At 42.5% G+C, this 19,031-nt stretch overlaps 1 protein-coding gene across 1 annotated transcript in view; it reads right to left on the reverse strand.

Annotated features, from left to right (window-relative positions):
• The window catches only part of SACM1L (SAC1 like phosphatidylinositide phosphatase), a 54,862-nt gene that overhangs the window by 8,717 nt on the left and 27,114 nt on the right, over positions 1 to 19,031 (reverse strand). The window contains exons 7-13 of the mRNA XM_084752820.1: positions 12,668 to 12,769; positions 10,301 to 10,386; positions 8,887 to 8,973; positions 8,376 to 8,444; positions 5,252 to 5,331; positions 3,752 to 3,850; positions 1,236 to 1,374 (exon numbers count right to left, since the gene is read on the reverse strand). Coding sequence (XP_084608946.1) covers positions 1,236 to 1,374; positions 3,752 to 3,850; positions 5,252 to 5,331; positions 8,376 to 8,444; positions 8,887 to 8,973; positions 10,301 to 10,386; positions 12,668 to 12,769 — 662 coding nt within the window. The remainder of the gene's footprint in view (positions 1 to 1,235; positions 1,375 to 3,751; positions 3,851 to 5,251; positions 5,332 to 8,375; positions 8,445 to 8,886; positions 8,974 to 10,300; positions 10,387 to 12,667; positions 12,770 to 19,031) is intronic.

Raw genomic sequence — 19,031 nt, forward strand, 5'->3', positions numbered from 1 at the left:
AAGTAATGCACTTGTTCTCTTTAACTCTGTAATTGCACTTCTAGAAAGTCGCCTGACTAAGGTTTGATTATCAACTTGGCACAGTCTAGAGTCACCTGGGAAGAGTCTGAATGTGGGCTCTCTGTAGGGAGGCGGTCTTGATCACACCGCTGCTGTGGCAGCCCAGCTCAAGGCCGAGCGACACCACTGCTCTGGGTCCTGAACTGTGACAGAACTGGGCACTATCAAGAACACAGCATCCGGTCCCTGCTGGTCTCTCTGCACCTGACTGTGGGCGTGACTAGCTGCTCCAGCTCCTGAGGCTTCCATACCACCACGTTGTATAACAATCTCCTTCAAGATAAAAAACATTCCATCTTGCAGGGAAGCTCCTTATGACTAAGGAAGGAAACGACTCAGAAGCCTCAGCAAGTCCCTGAAACTGACCAGACACACCAGGCGTAAACTGACCCTCCCACCCCAGTTTATGTAATAGTAAGGACTGCTGAGGCACCCTCAAGTCACCAGGACGGCTGCGAGAGACTCTCCAATCTCTCAAGCTGCCTGCAAGTCATGCGGTAACCTCCAGGCATGCAGTTTGGTGTTGGGGTGGGCTTCAGGTGATTCAGCCATGTGTGAGTTAGTTTGGCCCCCTTAAGTAACCCCTCCCTCAAACTCGGTAAGTAACCCCTCACTCACACTCGGTAAGTAACCCCTCACTCACACTCGGTAAGTAACCCAACACTCTGACTGAGTGCTCTGCTGTGCACTCCCCAGCTGGAAGGAACACACATGTGTTCACGTCTCCCCAGCAACATGCTCATGAGACACTTCACAGTGCCGGGCTCCAACCTGGAACTGTAGCTAGAATAAACCTTTGCTCCCTGAATTGACCTTGTCAGTTTATTTAATCAAAGCAATCAGAAAGGAACTAAAACCCAAAGGAAAAAATACAAGTTAATGATATTAAAAACAGACACATTCTCTATAGTATTATTACTTAGGGCCCCAAAATATAGTAACATAATGGCTTAATAAATTATAATTCAATATATATTATTAAAACTATAATTACATAAATACTAATGGAAAACAGCAAAGTAAAGATCACATGGGTGCTCTGATGGCAAAGTACAAAAATAAAACTCAGGTTAAGGTGTGGACAATGTGAGTACTTTTTGTTGCTGGTTTTCAAAAGTAAAGGTTCTTTACTTTTTTTTTTTTTTCAATAAAAGATTCAATAAAGTCATATTTACCTGCAGCTGGGCCTGAAGGGAGCGTCGAGCCAGTAAACTCTGTATGACATTTGTTCTGTCTAGACAGTCCATGCAGTTGCTGCGGAAAACTCCTTCCTGGTTCGCCACCACCTTGCCGGCGGAGTCTACTAAAAAATAACTGAAACACATTTGTGTGAGCACTCCTATACCAAAGCACACTGAACACCCCAGTGACACAGCTCTTAGGACACAGGTCTCATGGGGTAAACTAAGTAAAACACATAAATTGCAAGGTCAGAGGGAGTGAACAGTCAAATATATTTCATTTTTCTAGACCAAATAGGAAAATAAACGGCTGAGGCAACACAGCCCTTTTGCTAAACACGGCTTTCACAGAAGTCGTCACACGCAGAAGAGCTGGGAGGACAGGGAGGCTATGGAAGCCACCCGTCTCTCCTAAGGTCTCTCCCACAGTCACTTTAGCCACGTCCCAACCTATCAGGGCTTAGAGTCTCTGCAAAGTCCCAACCAGCATCTCCTGAGTTACAGATAAAGATTCTTAGCCTCGACGACCAATGGAATCAGAACCTCTGAAGCAAAGGACGGAAAATGCACTTAAAATGTTTCAGTCTCTTTTAAAATGGATCACCATGCAACTAGACAATAGAAGTATATTTTTGAAAATAAAAATGTCCTCTCTCCTTGATCACTCAAATATGTATACAGTAGCCAAGCATGGTGACAAGTTTCTGTGATGTTTTCATTTTTTTAAAACAAGTCCCTCAGATAACACTAAGAAGCAAAACTTTTGATAACATCCAATTGGTTAAGAGCATGGCAACAAACGATCTGCTGTCAGCCTTAGTGCCCTGGCCAGCCTCCCAGATGCAGAACTTTAAATAGCAGGGTTGGGTTTTTCGTTTTGTTTGTTTGATACTCAAAACTATTAAGCGGCTCTAAGATCTGAATGAGAAAAAATAAAACATACAAACCAAATATCTAGCAAAGTCTGCAGGGCTCAGTTTGAAAACTAGAAAGTAAAATTATTCCCCAAAATACAACAGTTTCATCAAAGCTAAGTCAAAATTACCATATTAGGAAGAAGGACTTGAAGAAGGTATTTAGATCAACAGTCACTTTACCTACTGTCTGTGGAGCACAGCGAGGCTGGCTGCACACAAGGCTACGACACTAGTACACACACAGGAAGTCTACCAGGTAAGCATTGTTCTCTCTACTTTACAAACGGAGAGACAGAAGCTACGGATGGCCATCCGGCCCCAGCTCATACGGCTAATGAGGGACGACTGGAGACACCTGTCAGAAGGACAGATTCCTGCCACTATCTCAAAAGCCACTGGAAGCGACACTGTCCTGAGAGATGACCTAACTCCTCCTATCTGAGGAGCACAGTGACCAACAATGACAGGGCTTCTGCAGTGAGTCTTCTTACATTTTTGTTGTTGCTGTTGTTTTCCTTTTGGAGACAAGATGTGGAACTCCCGATTTAGAACAGGCTGGCCTCAAATTCAGAGATATCTGTCTGCCTCTGCCTCCAAGTGCTGGCGTTAAGGTGTGAGCCACCACACTGTCCTCCACCACAGCCATTAATGGTGAACCCAAGGAGCCGCCCCTCTCCCGCCAACGTCAGCCCAGACAGTCTCCTCCTAAGGCCAAGCACAGTGCCAGCCTACTATTCTCCATCAGCTGTGCTCTTGACGGAACGTCACAGGAAAAGAAATTAACTATAGCTGATAGCTATGTTATTAATATATTCTTAAAAACTGAACAAGTGCTCAGAGAGATAACTGAAATTTGAAAGTACATTTGGTATACTGTACACAAGTAACAAACTGTCAAAAATTAAAAATTAAAAACGTACACATGGAGTGCCAGGCTAGAACTGTCAGAGGTGAAACCAAAGGACAGGACGGTGAACAGACTGTTCAGCTTTAAACGAGCGAGCCTGACCGACGCACGGGACAACAAGCACATGAACCGCACACTAGCATGTGGCACACACATCAGAAAGCACCACAATGACGTTAAATCTTTCCCTCCACTAATCCTACACTGAAGATTTTTTTTTTTCTAGGCAAATTTTAACACGGGTAAAAAGATACACAAAAATTCACCCAAAAAGAAACACTTGGAGAAGACGCTTTCAGAGACAAGGAGTGGGCCCAGTCACGCATTTGACATAAACATCTAAAGCTGCGGAGAGGACACTAAAAATTATCATTATAAACGCTCACAACAGAATGCTGTGATAAAATGACGCGCTGCTAAAAACAAAATAGTGATACACCAACTGCAATTATGTGACAATTTGGAAAAGACTATGAACACGCCTGAGATAGGTCCATCTATAAGAATCCAGTTAGTCTTCAATCAAGAACACTCTTCCAATATAAACAATTAAAACAAAACAGCTATTTAGGCACTGACAACCAAGTGAAACAGCTTCAGAGATCTGCTAAACAACATGTAATTAATAAGCCTGACATATACAGCTCTCTCTCCCCTTACTGCTCTAAAGCAGCAATATGGCTTACCTTAGCTCATCCTGCATTTCTGCTACTTGGTCCAATAAAATACTCAGGCGATCCCATCTCATGTTTTTACACTCCTTATGGAAATCAAAGGCAATGTACCTACCAAAAGAGCACATACTCAGAAACTGACGAGACCATTCAATTTTCTTCTATTAATAACACCCCTTTAAGATGATTTCTTTTTTCCTATATCAGAGCATGCATAATGCTTAGGAATATAGTGCCTCTTTCATTCTGGATTTACTACTAGCACCACAGCAGCCCGTACACGGGCGCCCGCGCACACCCACCCACCCACTTCCCATGCTCGTATCAATAGTGGAGGACAAATTAATTAAAATTATTATAAGATAAATTTTGTTATCACTTGTTATTCTAGTGACCTGCAGAAAAAAGTAGAGAAACGCAGCAAATGCTAGTGAAACAGATCAGATTTCCAGTACTGAGGTGTATACTTCAAAAGGTACAATCCAACTGAGTAACACGTATTTATTTTCTGTTCCTGTATGCAAAGAATGTGGCTTCTTCTTCCCACTTTCCAGATCAACATGTTCCAAGTACTGGAACTCAGCTCAGCCATGGCGGATCAGGCAGGCGTCTGCTGTGTACTAGGGGTTGAAGAATGCAGGAGGTAAGACAGCCCTACAGTGCTAGCTACGCCCCAGACGACGTGCCTGTACATTATACATGTATGTACAGAGAAAAGTTTGTCAATCTTGATAAGTGTTTAAGAAGAACAACTCTAGAGTGAGATGACATCTAAGTGGAAGGCGTCCACCGTCTGACACCTCTCTTCAGAAGGGCGACGCGTCATGAGCCAAGCTCTGACAGCCAACGGAGAACACTGACTAGATGAAGAAGGGCATACACCCCAACTTCCTGCTCAGGGATCACAACAAGTAGGGGGACTGGAAGGACACCGTGCTCCCACCTGAAGAGTGAAAATGCAGACAAAGCATCTGTTGCTGTGTAACTCCCTGGCTCTATCCACACAGTGTGGGCTTCTAGCATGTAAGAGAGCCCACCACCTCAACGGTTCTCAAGAGAGAATGGTAACTCCCAGACATTAGCACAAAAGCACACGTGGGCCAATCCCAGGAAGCAAGGAGAGCATCTTAAAAGGCAATTTCAACAGAAGTAGCATTGTAGGTTATTCTTAGTGCTCTGACCAGAATTATCAGCTACCGCCTTGCTTTACGCAGACTATCAGACAGAGTATGGAAAGATTGCTGCTCCAGAAGAGGTTACGCACAAGTTACGCTGATCCAGATCATAGAAGCTCCTGCTGCAGCTCCTGCAGAAGACCCCATGTTGGCATCGACACTGGGCTGCGTACATCCAGCCTCCACACGCACACGTGTGCACACACACACACACACACACACACACACACATGCACGCATGCACGCACGCACGCACATACACACACACACTTTTTAACAAGAGCTGAACTATAATAGCACATTCTCGGTGTTCATATACAGTCTCCAAGGGAGGTACCTGATCATCCCACTACCCAGCGATGACACCATTTTTGCAAATGTTTGCTCAAGTGGTTTCTCTGATCCCTTGTGATTCACCTGTATTAAAAAACAAACAAACAAACAAAAACCAGTATGACTTTTTATTTAGATAGTGATAGTAGGAAAATAACAAGGAAACTCTAAGCTTCATTTTGGCACAGAAACACAAAAAAGAAGAAGTCATCTGAACCAATTTTGTAGGACCCATGGAAAAGCAATCAAAGTTTACAGTAACAAATAAAATATCTATCAAGATATCCAAGCTATACAAAATCTCTACGGCATTCTGTCCTTCCTCCTCCACAGTTCATTGATGACTTCTATAACAAACGGCAGCAATCTTGTTTTGAGCTCCCTTCCTCAAGCCTGCAGAGCAGTCCAGCCTGGATGCACAGCTGCAGGACGAGCCGTCTCTGTGCTGCGTAGCTGAGTGAGGGTAATAGACACTGGGCCGAGTGCACAGGCTACAGCTGTACTATCAGCCAATGGGTACCTGGGCAAGAGCTCCCTTCTGGAGAGAGACATAAAACAGACTGCATAAGGCCTAGACAAACCAAGTGATGCTCTTTAGAAAATAGGACATTCAAAAGTAGCAGTAAATATGAAAGCTACTTCCATACTCAGGCAAGAAACATGTCCAGAAAAGTCCTAATACTGCAAAACACCACTGTGCACTGCCCACAGCCTGGGGCGCCACTGTGCACTGCCCACAGCCTGGGGCGCCACTGTGCACTGCCCACAGCCTGGGGCGCCACTGTGCACTGCCCACAGCCTGGGGCGCCACTGTGCACTGCCCACAGCCTGGGGCGCCACTGTGCACTGCCCACAGCCTGGCGCGCCTGGCTACCTGGGAAATGATTCGCTGTCTCAGAGCAGAGCCAGTTTGCAAAGAATAGAAGACAGGTTGTTGGTTTATTTTGTTATTTTGTCTTTTCTCTGAAGTCTGCCAAAACATTAGCTGAACATACTAAAACAGTCTTCAGTGAGCACACAACGATGAGGAGAGTCTCTGCAAGAGAGTCTGGAAAAGTCCACAGCAAACACATCACTATAACCTTGAAGAACCAAACAACAACAGCAAAGGCACTATCAGCTCTGGGCGGAAAACTGACTCCAGTGTTACATTACAATAATGAAAGGCAGAAGGGCTAAGGAAAGTCAGGCGTACAAATAAGAACCTAGCGGCGTGTGGTAGCAACATACTTTTAATTCTAGCACTCAGGGGGAAGAGGCAGGAAGATTTCTCTGAGTTCAAGGAGGGTGTAGGCTCGATTCTAAGCACCCACACAGTGGCTCACAACAATTTGTAACTATAGTTCTGGGGGATCTGATGATAGCTTCTAGCTTCTGTGGACACTAGGAATACACATAGTACACATAGATAAATGCAGGTCATATACAAATGAAAATAAAAATAAACAAATGTTTAAAAATAAAGGAAGGAGAGAAGAAAAAGAAGGCTTCAAATCAGTAACCTAATGTGCACATTAAGGATCTAAAAGACTCCAAAGGTAGCAGACAAGAAGGAATGATACAGATTAGAGCAGAAATAATAAACACGCAGAAAACTAACAGAGGAGACAACCAAACACTAGTTCCTAAGAAGATCAATAACACTGACAAGTTCAGCCACAATCAACAACAACAACAACAGAAGTGACGAGATTCAAATTACTGAAACCAACAATAGCAATGAGGATACTGCTAATAACTTTTAGAGAAATGAAAAAAGAATTGTAAGAGGGTACTTCAGATACTCATATGCCAAAAAATGTGCAATTTAAGTTAAACAATTTTCTTAATTCCAGTACTCGGGAGGCAGAGGCAGGCGGATCACTGTGAGTTGGAGGCCAGCCAGGTCTACAAAGCGAGTCTAGGACAGCCAAGGCTACCCGGAGAACCCCTGTCTTGAAAAACCAACCAAACCAAACCAAACAACAACAAAAACCATTTATTTCTTAAAAGAGCAAAACCAAAACAAACCATACACACTAAGCTGGGCGTTGTGGCGCACCTCTTTAATCCTAGCACTGGGGGAGACAGGGGCAGAGGCAGGCGGATCTCTGTGAGTTCAAGGCCAGCCTGGTCTACAAAGAGAGTCCAGGACAGCCAAGGCTCTGTGTAACAGAAACCCTGTCTCGAAAAAACAAACAACATACACAATCTACTACAACTGAACAATGAAGAAATAGAAAACTGGAATAGAAAAGTGCTGTGGTGGCTCACACATGTTAACTCTAGCTCCGGGGGAAGCTGGGACAGAAGGAACACTAAGAGTTCAAGGGTAGCTTGGGCTAATATTGAAACCTCACCCCTACCTCAGCACCTTCCCTCTCCACAAAAGGAAAATCTAAACAGACTAGTAATTAGGAAGGAGACTGTTAAAGAAAAGCCTCAGACCAGATGGCTTCACTAATCAATTTCACTAATCTAAAAGTTTAAGGATTTAATAAGAGTTAGTACTACTTTTCTTTAAATTCCTTCACGATGCTCTTTAACTCATTCATAAAACCTAAAAAATAGAAATAACCCAAATGTCTATCAATTCATGAATAAATAAAATGTCCTATATTCCTACAATAAGATACTATCCAGTCTTGAGCTGGGCGTGGTGGTGCACGCCTTTAATCCCAGCACTCAGGAGGCAGAGGCAGGCGGATCGCTGTGAGTTTGAGGCCAGCCTGGTCTACAAAGTGAGTCCAGGACAGCCAAGGCTACACAGAGAAACCCTGTCTCCAAAAACAAAAACAAAAACAAAGTAAATAAAATAAAATACTATCCAGTCTTTAAAAGTAATGAAATTCTGATAAACATGGATGAATCTTTAAAAATATTATACTAGATGAAACAAGTAAAACAGAGGAAAATATTATATGATTCTACACATATGAGGAACATAAAAACAGACAAATTCAGAACAATTGGAGAATAAAGTAAAACAGAGTGGCTGGAACTAGGGGAGAAGACAGTGAATAACTACTAGGATCAGGGTTCCTGTTTGGTCTGATAAAAAGTTATAGAAACATTAATTTAAAAATTAATTTTCCTGTTAATTAAAGTTTTTGTTTTGTTGTCTGCCCCCCAAAACCACTCAAACCTACCAGATTAATTATGACTTGCTTTCCATAAATAATTACTTGTGAATCAAAATGTCTTTGGAAACCATCCATCTAGAAGAGAGACAACAGCATATAGTTTATTGGACTCTATTATATGATAATTACCATATTTTAAAAATACCTCAACTACCCCGTTTCTATATTCAAGAGAGTGCCAGGACGAGGACCGTGCTCCCTGGATGCTGGGAGCACCATGAGGTAAGTGGCGTTGCAGCCATTTATGCTGCACTACAGCTTCACGGTGTCATTCTGAATGCACCCACAACACTCACACACTTCACTGAGGTCCCCACGTGCCCATCTGTCATGCTCCCGTGGGCCTTTGCTCTAGGACTGGGACACGTTATTTGAGGCAGTTTTTTCTACGGTCCAAGAGAGGGGCCTTAAGGATGCTGAATTATGACTTGTGGGGAACAAATACATGTTCTATATGCAAACCAAAAAGCAACTTAGGTTCTATTTTAACCAGTGAAAATTTCAGGAAAATACATACATGATTTGCTACTTTGTTGATCTGTGGCTGTGGTTTGTACTTTAGATTTGGTCTTTGTGACCAGAAAAAAGGTATTGATCCTCGAGTCTAAAAGAAAAGAGAGAAACATGAAAAGAAAGAACACAAACTAGTGTTTTTCAACCTAATTATTGTAAGCAGTACAGATATTAACAACTTTGCAAAGAAAAATAAAACAAATCTACCAGCTACAAAAGTCTATATGCACCTTCTTAAACTCTGTTTTGCTAGCTATGGTGGCACATATGCTTAATCCCAGCACTGGGAGGCAGAGGCAGAGGCAGGCAGCTCTCTCTGTGGTCAAGGCCAGCCTCGTCCACACAGAAAAATCCAAGACAGCCAGGACTACCTGGAGAACCTGACTGAATACACACATACATACATACATACATACATACATACATACATCATCCTTCCCAACGTTACACACATGGCTCTTGTATAATAGAAAGTACTGGGCAGACCTTAAATTCTAAAACAAACAGATTTATCTACCAGTTAGGCACTTGGGAGGCAGAGGCATGTGGCTCCATTAGTTCGAGGCCAGCCTGTATTACAGAACAGCCAGAGCTGTTACACAAAGATACCCGGTCTCGAAAAAAAGAAAAGAAAACAAAACACCAAAACCCAAAAAACCAAGTTGTATATAAATTATATAGTTTGGCAATACAAAAAAAAAAAAAAAAAAAAAAAGAAAAGAAAAGAAAAGAAAAATGCTTTACTCATTCTCAAAGGACTGTATTTACAAACATCTGAATTTGTCTATCCACTGACATTCTGGAATAGGGACAGGTGAGGAGGACTGAGTAAGCAGGTCCAGCCAAGCATGTCAGTACAGCTGTCAGCAAAGGCTGCAGTGGTGAACTGCTAAACTCCATGCACCTCACACTTTCTTCTCTCTTCTTTTTGGGGGGTTTAAGTTAAAGGCAGGAAGTATCTATGAGATAGTGCCATATTAATAACCAACCCTTTTATTATCTGAACTTTTCCCACATTGTACACAAAGTCAGTACTTAAGAAAGAATGGAATAATATTCAAGATGTCCTCTGAATAAATTATAATAAATTAAAATTCAAAAAGAAAAAAGGAAGAAAAGAAGAAAGGAAGGAAGGAAGGAAGGAAGGAAGAAAGACTGGCCTGGCAGTAAACACGTGTAATCCTAGCATCGGGGATGCGGAGGCAAAAAGATCAGGAGTTCAAAGTCATATGACAAATTATATAATAAATTTAAGGTCAGCCAGTGCTACCTTCAGGTTCGAAAAACCTGAAGAGGAGGAAGAAGAGAAGAAAAAAAGAAAGAAAGAAAAAGGGAAGGAGAAGAGGAAAATTTCAACACAACAGAATGAAGATCAAGTAGAAAAGGCCATCAGATGACCATCAGACACATTCACTTGCCTGTACAAACGACGCCCTGTTCCCATTGTAGTGCACAATCTGTTCTGTTTCTACAAAGTTAGCTGCATGGCCTTCAGAATCAATTCCTAACATTTGGAAGAAAAGAAATATATAAAAAAAACCATCAAGACAACATAATTACCAACTAAACTCACATTAATGGGAAAGTATTTATAAAATTAAAGTTCAAACAAATGGATAGTACATTATCAGAAAACTTAAAGAAGCTTGCTTAAAGAGTAGTCAAGATTTATTTATATAAACATAAAGCTAGTTTATATTTTTCATACTATAAATATCCTCAAAACAGTCCCTTTTGAAGAAAAGAAAGTCAAGCATGCCTATGAGTCCTATTTTTAAAGTTAAAACTATCATTTTTGTGATTATACTTGGTAATAACATAAAATTAAATAAAAATGTGGCTCAGTAATGAAAGGTACTACATCAGTAGTGCTTAGTTGTAATGCACAGAGTCTCTAGAAGATATTTAAATGGTGTATGACCCTAAACATCTGTGACCATGTCCATGAAACCTAGTTAGAAAAGCAGTTTAATATAATTGCCAGAGACTCTATACTGGTTAGGAATTTCTGATATCTGAAGTATTTCCTTATCAGCTTGTTTACATAATTTAGTGTTGCTATGAAAAGTCTGCTAAACAAAAGCAATTTTCAAGGTAGTCCTGATGCAGATTACCAAATTACAAGAAAGAAAGAAATGAAATTTTAACTCCCCTATATTAAAACATCCTTTTCTGACACATTTTCTTAAGTAAAGCGCTGCGCTATCACTATCAGTGCACCTGTGACTACACACTAGCAGGTCATCAAAAGGAAACAAGTTTACTGAGCTACACTCACATTTGTCAATACTAAATTACTTTCAGAATCACAGGCTACATTTGTTTCTTTCTGTGGTGTTTTGAATGCGAATGGCTCCCCACAGGCTCACATTGGGGGTGGCACTACCTGAGAGGAATTAGGTGTGGCCTTGTTGGAGAAAGTGTGTCCCTTGGGGGCGAGAAGGAGGGGCCTTGGGGTTTCAAAAGCCCAAACAAGGCCCCGTGTCTCTTCTTCCTGCTGCCTGTGGAAATGGATGTAGAACTCTCAACTACTTCTCCCACACCGTATCTGTCTGCATGCCACCATGATGTAATGGGCTAAACCTTGGAAGCTGTAAGCCGGCCCCAACTAAATGTTTTCTTTTTATAAGAGTTGCTGTGGTCATGCGTCTCTTCACAGCAATAGAGCACCAACTAAGACTCCTTACGTAATTCCCATTAAGGAGCAATTATCTTGTTATCAGTTGTCTTAAAAAGAGAGAGAGGTGGAAGAGAGGAAAGAGGAAGATATTATGAAAAGATTTCCAAAATATACTAATTTTTAAAAAGAAACCAAGATGTAGGGAAACACGTATAAGATATAACCACTGGCTACACAAGGAAGAAAACATACCGGTACTGATATAAAAAGTTACAGAACAGGATAAATAAGAAACTCACACCTGGTTATCTGGCAGAAGAGTAAGAACCAAACAGAAAGCCAGGCCGCAGCGGCACACAGCTTTACTCCCAGCACCCAGGAGGCAGAGGCAGAGGGAGTTTGGGGGCACCCTGGTCCACAAAGCCGAGTTCCAGGATAGCCAAAAGCTACGCAGAGAAACCCTGTCTCAGAACACACAAACCCACACCCTAAGAAACAAAGAACCAAGCAGATTAAATAGAAATTTCCTGTCATTTAAAAATGCAATTCATGCTTAAAACACGTATTCAATGCTTAACAACCCAGGAAAATGTAGTTAAGGAGATGCTAACGCTAATTTGGTTGAGACCACTCTTAGTAGCTTTTCCTCAGTGGTATAGATAGCATCTGTAGTAAGATTAATCAGATATTCCCTATGTAACACTCTGATCTCAAAATTAGTTATTTAATAGGATTTTATTCTGATACATTATGGTTGAAAGCAGAGCAAATGCTGTCAATCTTCATAAGCACAATAGCTCTAATACACATCTTAACAGTTTAGGAGGCAAATCAGCACATTTTTAGTGCAGAGCCTGCAGAATTATAAGCTGAAGTCCTGTAGTAAAATGGCTGCCTTTACACATGCAAAGACGCCAGGAGTGGGAAGGAGACACTGTCTGGAGTGAGTACTTTCAGTCACCCAATAAACATGCAGCTGTTCCTAAGCAGTTAATGACGACAGGACCTGGAGAAAAGCACGGAAGACCTACTAATTACTGTAACGAGAGAGGACATTAGCAGGGGTGTCAATAGCATAATCTATGAAAGGTCACAGGAAAGTCATTCAAGACAGCAATGCAACGCGGCCATCGGCCCCGCCATGCCGGCAGGAAGTGAGTCTTACCTCGTACGTAGTAGCGCACGCCAGCCCGGAAGCAGCTCCTTCGGGAGATGAGAATCCAATCAAAGTATTTCCCATTAATAGAACATGAGTGCATAGTAATAACTTAACTGTATTAAGAAAAATGTAATGTAGAAATAGCTCCAGAATCAATAGAAATCTATTTACGCTAACAGGAACGCACTGTCTTTAGGAGGGGGAAACAATATGCAAGTCTTGCTGGTTCTTCATGGCTGTCTGCAAACCTTCAGTCCCCTCGTCCCCCACTGAATCCGTCAAGTCAGCTCTGCAGTGACATGAGGACAGAGTACTTAAGGACTTTGCTAGTGTTTCGACTTAACCTTCTCCTTTCCCTGATATCTTCAACTACTTTCTGAAAGTATAACACTGTCAATGATATCACCAAAACCCTGTTCTGAATGAAAACCAGGGATCTGAAAGAAATCTTCAAGTAAGAAATGGAAAACAGAGTAGGAGCTGAGAGCACAGTTCAGCCCTGGGTTTGACCTCTTGCACTACAAGAGGTAAAAGTTTAAAAATTAAATGAAGGGGCGGGGGCGGGGGGGGGGGGGGGGGGAGCCAGCTATTGTAGTTAAATAAAAATCTGAAATATATAACATGTATAATTATATATATAAATTGATCTTAACAGTTGGTATATGAAGACTTATAGATCAAAATATTAATCCAGAAACAAACGTTAATTGCTTTTTCTCTGGAATGTAAATAGTGAATCTAAAAATGGGAAAAAATTAACATAAAAAATATAAAAGGGTAGAGTGCTTTCTAGCATGCAAGAAGACCTGCGTCTGACCCCCAGCGTGACATAAGGCCAGATGTAACGACCCACACGTGATTTTAGCCCTCAGAGGTAGAAGGTCCAAGATCATATTCAGAAGCACAGCGCTCACGTCAGCCTGGGGTTTCTCCAAACCTTTCCTTCAGTAATAGTCACTGAATTGTGCAATTAAAACTGATTAAATTGTGACTTTTAAGTCAAATCTATTTGATCAAAACAAAGCCTTCGGATTCTAGCGCATCTCTGAAGCACGCTATCTCTCCATCTGACTCCATTACAGCCACTGAGGAAGGGCCACTCACCTCACTCCTCTGCATGGCTTTCAAGTTTTGCCACTAAACAACGTCTTAGTGTGAACAGCTTTTTACTTTGTTGCATGAAAGGCATGACAGTGCAGTGCTCCTGTGGCCCTGCATGCTCTGTATGTCCCTGGTTCAGTCACTACTACAGTCTTTAATTATTCCCCGCATAAGCATACTACTGGTTGGTTTGGTTTTGGGTTTTTTGGGGGGTGTCCCTATTTGAGAAAAAGTCTTGCTATGTAACCCAGCACGGCTTCAAACTGTTAACCTTTCTGCCTCAGCCTACGTAGGGCTGAGATCACAAGCATGAACCAGCACAGCAGAAAGGATATACCAGCGTATTTGTCTGTTCTACTGTTGACAGACATGCAAGTTGATTCTGGTCCGGAGTTTCAACAAACGTCTCTTTGTGTGAGCATGTGGACATGGATCAAACTATATCCACCACCTGACACTATCAAAAAATGCCAGCAAACCTGAGAATTATTCTATCTTATCTTCTTTACCAACTATTGATAACTTGAGTTTATCCAACTCACGGAGGCATTACGAGGCTAACAAGTTTTATTGTTTCTCTGGCCATATCATTTGGGTTTGTTTGTTTGTTTTGTTTTTCAAGACAGGGTCTCTCTGTGTAGCCTTGGCTGTCCTAGACTCGCTTTGTAGACCAGGCTGGCCTTGGGACTCACAGCGATCCACCTGCCTCTACCTCCCGAGTGCTGGGATTAAAGGTGTGCGCTGCCACGCCCGGCTCCTCTGGCCATATCATTTATCTTTGCTCATCTGGTTAAGTTTGCCCTACTGTTGTGTGCTATATGTAACATCTTTTTCTTAAATAACAATTTTTAACAAGTCTATGACAACCATTCTCTCATCTTTCTAGTTTCTGTACCTATAACCATTATTAAATAAATAAAGAAAACATTTGCTTTTCGGCTTTATGAAAATGACACCACCCCATAACCTTGTAACTCTGTCTTTACTCCCCATAAATTCCCAGGGTCATCCCAGAGCAGTTTACTCCTCTTCAGAGTTGTGTGGATGGGAAAAGGACCAGGCCATGAACACATACTTTTATTCTGTGGGGCTCACTATTTTGTTATAACATGTTGCTGTGAACGCATTAGGAATTCATATAAGAAGTTTTTACCAATTCTAAGATTCATTCTTGCTGTCTGTCACCACCAAACTCACTGATCACTCCTCAAGCTCCCAAATTATTCCCCTTTAAAAGTCTAAGGGCTGATAATCTGGCACAGAGGATAGAGGCACCTGTCACTAAAGCTGGTAAGATGGCACAGAGGATAGAGGCACCTGTCACTAAAGCTGATAAGATGGCACAGAGGATAGAGGCACCTGTCACTAAAGCTGGTAAGATGGCACAGAGGATAGAGGCACCTGTCACTAAAGCTGATAAGATGGCACAGAGGATAGAGGCACCTGTCACTAAAGCTGGTAAGATGGCACAGAGGATAGAGGCACCTGTCACTAAAGCTGGTAAGATGGCACAGAGGATAGAGGCACTTGTCACTAAAGCTGATAAGATGGCACAGAGGATAGAGGCACCTGTCACTAAAGCTGATAAGATGGCACAGAGGATAGAGGCACCTGTCACTAAAGCTGGTAAGATGGCACAGAGGATAGAGGCACCTGTCACTAAAGCTGATAAGATGGCACAGAGGATAGAGGCACCTGTCACTAAAGCTGATAAGATGGCACAGAGGATAGAGGCACCTGTCACTAAAGCTGGTAAGATGGCACAGAGGATAGAGGCACCTGTCACTAAAGCTGGTAAGATGGCACAGAGGATAGAGGCACCTGTCACTAAAGCTGATAAGATGGCACAGAGGATAGAGGCACCTGTCACTAAAGCTGGTAAGATGGCACAGAGGATAGAGGCACCTGTCACTAAAGCTGGTAAGATGGCACAGAGGATAGAGGCACCTGTCACTAAAGCTGGTAAGATGGCACAGAGGATAGAGGTACCTGTCACTAAAGCTGATAAGATGGCACAGAGGATAGAGGCACCTGTCACTAAAGCTGGTAAGATGGCACAGAGGATAGAGGCACTTGTCACTAAAGCTGGTAAGATGGCACAGAGGATAGAGGCACCTGTCACTAAAGCTGATAAGATGGCACAGAGGATAGAGGCACCTGTCACTAAAGCTGGTAAGATGGCACAGAGGATAGAGGCACCTGTCACTAAAGCTGATAAGATGGCACAGAGGATAGAGGCACCTGTCACTAAAGCTGATAAGATGGCACAGAGGATAGAGGCACCTGTCACTAAAGCTGGTAAGATGGCACAGAGGATAGAGGTACCTGTCACTAAAGCTGATAAGATGGCACAGAGGATAGAGGTACCTGTCACTAAAGCTGGTAAGATGGCACAGAGGATAGAGGCACCTGTCACTAAAGCTGATAAGATGGCCCAGAGGATAGAGGCACTTGTCACTAAAGCTGGTAAGATGGCACAGAGGATAGAGGCACCTGTCACTAAAGCTGGTAAGATGGCACAGAGGATAGAGGTACCTGTCACTAAAGCTGATAAGATGGCCCAGAGGATAGAGGCACCTGTCACTAAAGCTGATAAGATGGCACAGAGGATAGAGGTACCTGTCACTAAAGCTGATAAGATGGCACAGAGGATAGAGGCTCCTGTCACTAAAGCTGATAAGATGGCACAGAGGATAGAGGCACCTGTCACTAAAGCTGGTAAGATGGCACAGAGGATAGAGGCACCTGTCACTAAGCCTGAGGACCTGAGTTTAATCAACACCTGAACCCACAAGGAGGAAGGAAAGAACAGAATCTTGTCCTCTGACCTCCACAAGTGTGCACATGCACACAAACTAAACAGGAAGAAAGGTGTGCCATGTACCCTGACCATCCACAGACTCACCCCTGTGAGGCCAGAGAGGTGCGTAAGGCACTTGGTTACCAAGCTAAACAAGCTCCGCCCCAGGACCCCCACAGTGCAAACAGAGCCGCAGGATCCTCAAGTTGTCCTTTGACCTCTCTGTATACACCATGGTGAACGCACACCTCACATACACACATTCAGTAAAAAACAAAAAGAAATGTCGTCTCTAGTGTGACCTCTTCTCTCAGCTCCAGTTCTGCTAGTTGGGCTCCTTCCTCACACTGTCCTCCGCCATCTACAGAAACGCTGAGCTTAACAGATGGATGACTCTTCTCCTTCAGACTCCCCCATCTCAACGACGGCTTCCTTCCACGTACGTGACAAGAACTATGGCTACACCACTGTCCTCCATATTCCACATCTACCTAGAAAACCGAGCCAGCTCAACTTGCTACAGTTAGCTACCCTACAACACCCATGCCTTCCTCCCCGGCACGACTTGGCCTCCTCCCTGTTCACACCTGGCCTCCTGCTGTAAGAGAGTGGTACTGCAGAAGCCTCTCATCACATGCAGCCCTTCCGTGGCCGCCCTTCCGTGGCAGCCCTTCCGTGGCAGCCCTTCCGTGGCCCACAGAGCCCTGAGTAATCTGGAGTAAATACCCGGGAATGCATTTCTCCCTGTCTATAGTGCACTCCACTCGGATGGACTTGTTGGTATCTCTGTAAATATGAAACCTAAAAGTACAATCCTAGTTAACAAACTACATTAAACACAACTCCATTTTAAGCTTTTAACTCAACACTACGTAGGAAACCTAATTATAAAGCAGACTAGAAAACAAGTTTATGATATTTTATTATTATTTGTCCATTCATAACCTCATTTTATTTTTTTAAAGATGTATTTCTAATTATTATGTATATGTATACATTGTTCTGCCTGCATATATGCCTAGAGGCCAGAAGAGGGCACCAGATCTCATTATAGATCGTTGTGAGCCACCATGTGGTTGTGGGAATTGAACCCCGGGGCCTTTGGAAGAGCAGTCAGTGCTCTTAACCTCTTGGGCCATCTCTCCAGCTCTACAATCTCATTTTTAAAACAAAACAAAAATGTAGGAACAATTGGCCCAAATCCTTGAAAAGCTACTTAAAACACCTCTGTTCTTATTTTATTCTTAGGAGGGAGGAGGGAGGGTAAGAGGCAGGCTGGTGTACACTTGTCTCGCATGCAGAAGGCTTGTGCTCCTAGCACTTGTGAGGCGGAGGTACAAGGCTCAAAAGTTCAAGGTCATACGTGGCTGCATGGTGAGTTTGGGATGCATGAGACCTATATAAGGAAAGAGACGGGAAAGGGAGATGGCTGATGGTGGTGTGTGTGTGTGTGGGGTGTGTGTGTGTGTAGGGTGTGTGTGTGTGTGTGTGTGTGTGTGTGTGTGTGTGTGTGTGTTTAGTAGGCCATGACGATAACAGAATAAACCAAGAGCTTTACCCTGAGATTTTCCTGATTTTTAAAAAACATTTTCTCCATTATTTTTCGTAATAATATAAAATTCTGCCAGGCAGTGGTGGCGCATTCCTGTAATTCCAGCACTCAGGAGACAAAGGCAGGTGGATCTGTGAGTTCTAGGCCACCCTGGTCTAGAGTGAGTTCCAGGACAGCCATGCCTGTTACACAGAAAAACCCTGTCTTGAACACCCCCCCCCCAGGAGATAGATGGATGGATGAAAACTTGTAACAGCATAATGAACAAATAAACTTGACTGCTAGGTCAATAAACTTCATCGCTGTACTTGACATAAAGATGCCAATTTACAGACAGGGTCTTGACTGCTGTACCTTCCTTCAGGAGCCCTTTCATGTGCGTCCTACTTCCCTGCGATGTCTCTGACTAGGATGTATTCTTAAAATGTATCTACAACGAAACAACACTTGTTTTATATTACGATTTGACTGTCTCCAAGCTTTATTCTTTGTATTTTATTTTCATACTTCTATCATTCTTCAAATGAAAATTTAAAATTTCACTTTTCAGGTTGGTGATGACTGCAGTTCTTGATCTGATTTCTTTAAATACTAAGGAAGGCATCCATTAAATAACTTCGCTCTACTCTTGTGTAACTCATTGCTACAAGGTAACTCCAAAAGGGCAAGATGCAGTCTGCGTCTTTCTTTTAAAGCCATCAGCCCCCAAACTCTTGAGCGAAAATAATAACTTACTCTGCAGAGGATAAAACCTAAAAAGGAGAGTGGGCTGTTTATAGTCTATGCTAAGATTTTGCATTTATATGTTAACAACAATTATAAATTATACTAAAATAGCCATATCACACCACATTTGAGACTGGACTTGTCTTAAAACTTAAACATTTTAAACATTTAAACATGTAAAATAAAACTTA

The sequence above is a fragment of the Acomys minous genome (genome assembly GCF_964271855.1).
Source record: "Acomys minous genome assembly, chromosome: 13".
Taxonomy (NCBI): Eukaryota; Metazoa; Chordata; class Mammalia; order Rodentia; family Muridae; genus Acomys; species Acomys minous.